This window comes from Geospiza fortis, unplaced genomic scaffold (genome assembly GCF_000277835.1).
Source record: "Geospiza fortis unplaced genomic scaffold, GeoFor_1.0 scaffold241, whole genome shotgun sequence".
NCBI classification, from domain to species: domain Eukaryota; kingdom Metazoa; phylum Chordata; class Aves; order Passeriformes; family Thraupidae; genus Geospiza; species Geospiza fortis.
The window spans coordinates 296,219-303,566 of NW_005054491.1; the positions used below are offsets into that span (position 1 = coordinate 296,219).

At 53.9% G+C, this 7,348-nt stretch overlaps 1 protein-coding gene across 1 annotated transcript; it reads left to right on the forward strand.

Moving 5' to 3' along the window:
- Window positions 1-2: 2 nt before the first annotated feature.
- TLE5 (TLE family member 5, transcriptional modulator) lies at window positions 3-7,328 on the forward strand (the record flags this gene model as incomplete). The annotated part of the gene is made up of 6 exons (XM_031063250.1): window positions 3-130; window positions 1,538-1,601; window positions 3,667-3,711; window positions 4,943-5,005; window positions 6,486-6,560; window positions 7,072-7,328. Coding segments are annotated over 6 exons (597 nt in total), but the record flags the coding sequence as incomplete, so codon positions are not given.
- Window positions 7,329-7,348: the final 20 nt, after the last annotated feature.

A 7,348-nucleotide genomic window follows, 5' to 3' on the forward strand; every position in this document is an offset into this window, starting at 1 on the left:
TCCGGCCCCAGCGCTGTCTCCTGTTGTTCAAGGGCTCCTCTCACCTGCCTCAGCAGCTGAAGTTCACGACCTCCGACTCGTGCGACCGCATCAAGGACGAGTTCCAGCTGCTGCAGGCCCAGTACCACAGGTACGTGCTGCCCACGGGGCCGTCCCGGTGCACGGGAATCGCTCCGGTTCTTCCGCTCGTTGCTTCGCTCCGGGGACCGGGTGAGAATTTGGGGAAGGGGACGCGGTGGCGTAGCTTGGGACAGCTTTGGCGTTGGTGGTGTCCACATGGGAGCCCGGCGAGGAGAACGCCCATTCCCTTCCCTAGCCAAGGTCTTTCCTCCAAGTGCTGCTCAGCCAGGACTGCACAGACACTTGCCAGGCCTCCTGCCTCTTGCTGGGAGTTTTCCTCAGTTTTTCTCTCTGGCTGCCATTCCTGGACTTCAAATGCTGCAGGGAGCACTTAAATCCAAAAGCATCTACTTTTCTGTGAATGTGTGTGGAGATAGTGTTGCTGACCCAAAAGCTGGCTTGAGACAATCTGTTGCTTTGCCTGTGTGTGTCTGACATAAACATGAAGCTCTTTGGTTTAAATTGTCTGGGTGATGCCCTCTGCCACAGCCTGGCACTGATTTTGGTGTGTGCATTGGTACCATGTGGCTGCAATGTCCCCCAGCCCGGGCTCTGCCTGTGAGTTTGTGGTGGTGTCATTTTGGCAGGAGCAGGCAGAACAACTGCTGGGAAGTGGCCATTTCCTGGTGTCTCCGTGCCTTGGCAGTGCCAGCAGGGGAGAAGGGGCTCCTTCTGAAAGGGAAGCTTTCCCCCCATGCCGCTCCACCCCCTTGGACTTAATCTGCTCAAGAAGGAGCAGGTTTTGTGTAGGTGAAGCTGTTTCTTGTTTGAAACATAAAACCACGGCACATGCCGGCTGCAGTTGCTCGGCTGGTGAGTTGGAGTCTCATAAAACACTGGGAGCAGCGGCACTTTCTCTGAAGGGTGTGAAGAATCTAGGAGAGAGGAAAAAATCCTTGCTTCTGGAGGGATGTGCTGCACTTGGGCCTTCCCCCCCCCGCCCCCATCCATCCAGAAGTGGGTCTGGATTTGGTTTTGATGTTGTATTGGAACATCTCTTGAGTGCTGCAGACAGGTTCTGTGCCAGAATCTGTCCCCAGCTGCCAGCGATCTGTTGAGGAAAGGCAAACCCCTCCCTGGGCAGCCAACTCTGCTTCTCCCCAGCATTCTGCTTCCTGTGGAATGGATTTGCCTGGAGGGAGGTCAGTGCTCTGCTGGTGGATAGCCTTGTGTTCTTTTCCTGAATGTGTGCTGGGGAGGGCTCCAGCTGAGAAAGTGGGAGCAGGCTCTGTGTGGTCACCACCGTGCCAGCACAGCCTGTCTGGGCTCTGCTCTGGCCGCCCCTTGAAATCCAGATAATGATGTCCAAGAATCCAGCCTGGCCGGGATGAGGCCATGCAGGAAGCAGCTGCTCTGTGGAGATCAACTCTCTCACCTCCTGTTTGTGGTTTTTTCTTACTGTTTTCTGGCTTTTCAGCTTGAAGTTGGAATGTGACAAACTAGCCAGCGAGAAATCGGAGATGCAGCGTCACTACGTCATGGTAAGGAGCAGCCCAGAGCAGAGTGTGTGGGTGGCAACACCAGCAGGTGCCTGTGCCTGGGCTCTGCCAGAGCTCCAGGGCTCTCAGCAGGGCTGGAATTGGCTCTTTTCTGAAAACGGGGCTGTTTTGTGTTGGCTGCATGCAGGGGGTTGTTGAAATGCACGGTGGGAGTGAGTTTTTTTTTGATGGAGAAAACGGGGATTGCTTGATGGGTGCTTGGCCCAAAGGAAGTGACAGCTCTTACACACCTGAGGAGGTGATGCAAGGTGCTGGTGTGCAGGTGTTTGGGGACTCTGGGAAGGTCATGGCCAGTGAGAGACAAAGCCAGTCTCTCTGGGAAGGTCATGGCCAGTGAGAGACAAATCAGTGCTCTGGGAAGTCATGAAACTGGTAAACCCCACAAGCCAGGTGTGAGTTAAAAGCAGAAATCAGCTTCTGTGCCCTGTGCACCTTGTGGTGACCCCACACCCTTGCTGAGCTGTGGTGCTGAGTGCTGGCACGTGTGTCCCAGGCATGAGGGATGGTGCCATGTGTGGGCAGCAGGCTTGGCTGTGGCTTTCCAAGCAAACAGCCACGTTCTGGTGAGCAGGGTGAGGGTTTGCTTGCCAGGTAATGCCTCTGGAGCCCTTGAAGCACAGCCAGGCAGGGCTGTGGTCTCTTCCTTTCCTATCATGGAGTTAATGGGAGGCTGCAATACTGTCCATGAAGATGGGCTGGCTCCTGCTTGCCAGCTGCTGCACCTTCCCTGGAAAGAAGAGATAAGATGTAGAAATTAATAGAGCAGCTCTTCAGAACAGAGTTAAGACTTAAAAAATCAGAAATAAACAGCTAGCTGGCCCTTTCACTGCTGTTGTGGCCAGACTCTGAGGCTGTGGGGGAGCAAGGTGTGCTTGGGGCTGGGGACAAGGAGAAGAGGTCACAGCTTTCCTGGTGTGTTCATGGGGAAGCCTGCCCCGTTCTCACTGGTAAACAATTGCTTCCTGTGCAGTCTGCACGGAAACCCTCATCTCCAGCAGTGGCCAAGATACTTTTCTTTTTATTTTTTTTTTTCCCTTAATGCTGGCAGTCACCAGAATTGATTCAGGTTGCTGTCAGCAGCAGAGGGAAGGGCTGCTGCTCGTGGTGCAGTGCTGGAGGCTCTGCAGGCACAGCAGCTCCTGCCTCGCTGCCGCCGCTCCCCAGCACGGGGAGGGCTCCTGCGAATGTGCAAAGCTGCTACAGCTGCTCTGATTTTTTTGAATAAGTCACAATTGGCAGCTTGGGGGACGGGCTCCTGCTTCCTGCTCGGTCTTCAGAATGCAAAGAAGCCTCGAGAGCCCGCAGCAGGCTGAGATCATCCTGATACCGAGCCGGGCTTCATCGCCTTGTGGCGCCCGTACCAGGGTGCCAGTGATCTTCAGCTAAATGAGCACAGATGTGGATTGTTCTTTTCCCTTTGGAAGAATCAGGATTGCTGCCTGTAGGAGGAGGTTTCTAAACTCTCAAAACATCAGCTTTATAACAGCTTCTTCCAGGGGTCAGGAATTAGCTGCTTGTGCCAATAGATTGTCTGTAGCTGCCTGTTGCTGCTGTGCAGGGGTTTTCTGGGTGGATTGTTTTTGTGTGTGGAGGGGGGAGGTTTCCACAAAGCTCCTTCCTAAACAGCTGGAGCTGTGTGCAGCTGGATGTGTTACTTGCTAGATGAAGTCCAGTTGTGATCTCTCCCATTTGCTGCTGAAGGAGTCATGTGGGCTTTAGGATCCTGGCCAGGCAGAGCTCACAGAGCCAGGCTGTGCTTAGGGAAGTCTGGAGCCCTGAGCCTTTTTCCAGGTTTGACACAGCATCACTCACTCTCACCTCGGTGCAGACTGTGGAAAAGTGTCTGTGAGAGGAGTCCTGTGGGACAAAACTGCAGTCTGGAGCAGGGTGGGCAGGGAGCACCTGGAGGGGTCTCTGTGTTTGCCTCCTGCTGCCTTTGTTTCCTGGGGCTTGCCTCTGCTCCTCTTTGTAGAAAACCCTGCCAGGGATTCAGTGGTGGTTCCCAGCACTTAAAATTTGTTTTGTTCTCTTCTCTCCTGCTCTGCAGTACTATGAGATGTCCTACGGGCTGAACATTGAAATGCACAAACAGGTAGGGGGAAAAGCATCTCCAAGGGCTGCAATTCCTGGGGAAGGTGGGCTGTCTGCTCTGAGCTTCCCTGTCACTTCAGTTGCCTTTCAGGAGCTAGAAATGCCATCAGCCTTTAAAATGTCAGAGCTGCCTTTGAAATGCAGGGCCCCCCACATCTCAGGATCACAGTGGGCTCCCATCCTGGACTCTGGGCACCCTGTGGTTCTCCCCAGGGCCTGAACAGGTATTTGAGCACCAGGAAGGGTCTGGAGCTGCAGCTTGGAGACTCTGTGGCAGCCTGGATAAGTTTGCTCATTACCCTCAGTGGTGGTGAAGTTGTTAATTATCCCCAGTGGCTAATTACCTGTGGTGTTAACAACATGAACCTCTTCTGAGCCTGTCTCTATCTGGCTTCAGCTCCAGTCACAAAGTCCTGGCTCAGTTTAAGCCTCTTAGCACTGTTCTGTTCCTCACAAAGGCACTTGGTGCTTCTGATCCCATTGCCCTCGTTGCTAAGCCCATGAGACTGGCTTCCCTGGGAAAACCTGGATCTTGTCAAAGAATCTGAGCCACAAATCCTCACTGCTGTCCCACAAACATCTCCCAGCCTGATCTGCTTCCCTGTGCTGCTCTTGGGGTCCCCTCAGCTGGTTTTGGTGTGTACCTGTAGCCTTTGGCTCTGTGTTTTCAGTCCTTTAGAAAGTGATTTGCAGAGGACTGGAAGCTTCACTATTTAGAGAAAAAGCATTTAACACCCCAGAAGGTGCCAGTGCTGCTGTGAGGGTCGTGAGGAGGCTGCCCAGCCCCTCTGGTCTCCCCCAGTAGCCCCAGTCCAGCAGCACAGTTGGGGAGGGGGAGCCTGAGAGGGCTGAACAGCCATGAATGTGTCTGTCTGTCTGTCCACATGGCAGGTGTAATTCAGCACATCCCCACCTGGCTGTGCAGGAACTCTGCTCTCTGGTTGTTCCCAATTTATTAAATAAATGTTGGGGACCTGGAGAGGAAGAGGAATAATGAAACTTTGCAGTCAGCAGCATCCCTTCATTTAACCATGCAGGGAGGAGCCTCGGGGGAACAAGGGGATCCCCATGGCACCAGGATGCTGCCAGGAGGGTGGGTTTTGTCACAGCCCTTTAGGGACTCAGGCCTGCCCAGGAGGAGGAGGAAGAGGAGGGAAGGTGGGGCAGCTGATGCTGTGCCTGCTCAGTCCTGATCTCCCCGACTTTTCCTCTCTATTTCTCCCACCTTTTAGGCTGAAATTGTCAAGAGGCTAAATGGGATTTGTGCACAGGTTCTGCCCTACCTTTCACAAGAGGTGAGTCCCCCAGCTTGGGGTGTGTGTTGGCATGGAGGCTGCTGTCCCTCTGCGGTGTCACAGCCCTGCAGCACAGGCAGCTGCCCACCCCTGGGCTGGCAAACCCTTCCTTGCTCTCAGCCCAGCCCTTCAGGGCACTGTTGGCTCCTGGAGCACTGTGTGGTGGGTAATGTGCTCTGTTGGTGCACCCTAAAACTTCTGTCTTGCTCTATTTATATTCTAAAGTTCTATTTATATTCTAGAGTTTTATATTCTAAAACTCTGAACTCTGCTTTCTGCCCTGTGATATTACACACTTCTAATCAAACTACACACCCATAATCCCAGTGTTGTCAATCAATTTTGGAGGGTTTCTCCACAGCCTCAGGTCAAATGCAGTGGGGTCAGAGTCTGTCAGCACAGAAAGTGTAAAATTCTCAGTATCCAGAACTCCAGTATCCTTCCATCTCTTTTGTGGCAGCTGGGACAAAGCTGCTCCTGCTCTCTCCTGAGCCCTCAGCCACATCAGCAGTGGCAGCTTTGGGTGGTAACTGGGGGAGAAGGACACTTAAAAAAATACCTCCATATGGAGGATACCTCCTCTCATCCTCTTTGAGATCTGGTTCCTCTGCCTCATTAATTAATGCAGCTGATGGGCTCCTCCCACTCCCCTGAGAAATTAATTGGGGGAGGGGGTGCTTGGGACTCGCTGTCTGAGGCGAGGGGAGGATTAAGCACTTCTAGAGCTGTATTTTCTGTCTCCCCATGGAGGCTGAGCCCTGAGCAGCTCTCCTGGCCCTTTGGGGGTTGGAGGTTTCTTGCCTGGGCTTGGGGCACAGGTTCTGTTTTTCCCACCCACCTGTTCTTAGGACAGACAAAGTCTCTTGCTGATCAGATCAGGGTTGCCTAATAACTAAGCCCCAGCTAAATCTTTTGCATCTTAATGCAATCCTTAACCCTGTCCTGCTGCCAAAATGAAAAGAAAAATCCCCTTGCTGAAGTGCAGTGCACAGTCCTGGTGTTTCAGAGACCTCATACTCTGCAAGGAGCAAATACAGTTTTCCTTTATTTTTTTTTTGAGTATAATCCTCCATTTTTTCTGCCTGTGTTTGGGACACCACACTGCTGCTGAAGTTGGTGTGTCCCAAGGAGCTTCCCAAGAGCTTCTGATTTTTAGGGCTTTTGTTTGTTAGAGGGTCTGTGTAGGTGAAGGGCGGCAGGATGAGACACTGCCCACCTTGGAGCCTTCTGGCCAAGGATCTCTGGGTGTGTGGAGAGCAGGACAAGGGTGGGGATAAGAGGGGACCTGTTTGACCCTGTGATGAGGAAGAGGATGAGACAAAGTTGTTTCCTTCCCTGCTCCTTGCTGCCCTGGGCCTGGGTGGGAGCCTTGTCTGGGTCTGTGCAGGTGTAACCAGCCTGACTGTGTGGACTGGGTCCCTGTTCTGCTTCCCTGTGACACTCCAAGTGAGCCCAAATCCCTCTGTTTTCTCCTTGCCAGCATCAGCAGCAAGTCTTGGGAGCCATTGAACGAGCTAAGCAGGTCACGGCGCCAGAACTGAACTCCATCATCCGTGTACGTGATGTTTGGGTTGGGTTGGGCTGGGAGGGAATCCCGACCTCTGGGATGTGGATTCTTGATCTGGGGACATCAGGGGACTCTGCTCTGGTCCTGAGGCTGCAAGGCTGGGCTGGCACAGGGCTGGTGGCACCCAGGCTTGCTGTGGTGTCTGCAGGGATCCCTGCTCTGCCCCAGCAGAGGAGCTTTGGTTTTGAGCAGGAACCAGAGCAGGCACTCACCATGAAAACACCATCTGCTCTTGGTCAGAGCTGTGAGTGAGGGCTTTATCTGCAGCCTTGGGACATGCCAGAGCCTGAGGCCAGATGTCCTGTGGGGTAGGGGCTGTGTGTCCTGCTGGGGACACAATGTTGGTCTTCCCTTGAGGTTGTCACAGCAGCAAAACTTGAGAACCTCAGGAATGGGTGGGAAAAGAGCTTCAAGCTTGTTTTAACCTCACTCCGGCCAAGTGCACTCAGAATGACAATGCCCCCGTTGTGTCTGTGTGTCTGTCCATCGTTCCCTACAGCAGCAGCTTCAAGCTCACCAGCTGTCCCAGCTCCAAGCCCTCGCTCTGCCCCTGACCCCGCTCCCCGTGGGGCTCCAGCCTCCCTCTCTCCCCGCTGTCAGCGCCGGCACCGGGCTCCTGTCGCTGTCAGCCCTGGGCTCTCAGGCTCACCTCTCCAAGGAGGACAAGAACGGCCACGATGGGGATGCCCACCAAGATGATGACGGCGAGAAATCGGATTAGAGCGACCGTGGGGCCGGGGGAAGGGGCTGGGCTGGGGGAGGGAGGGAGGAGGGAG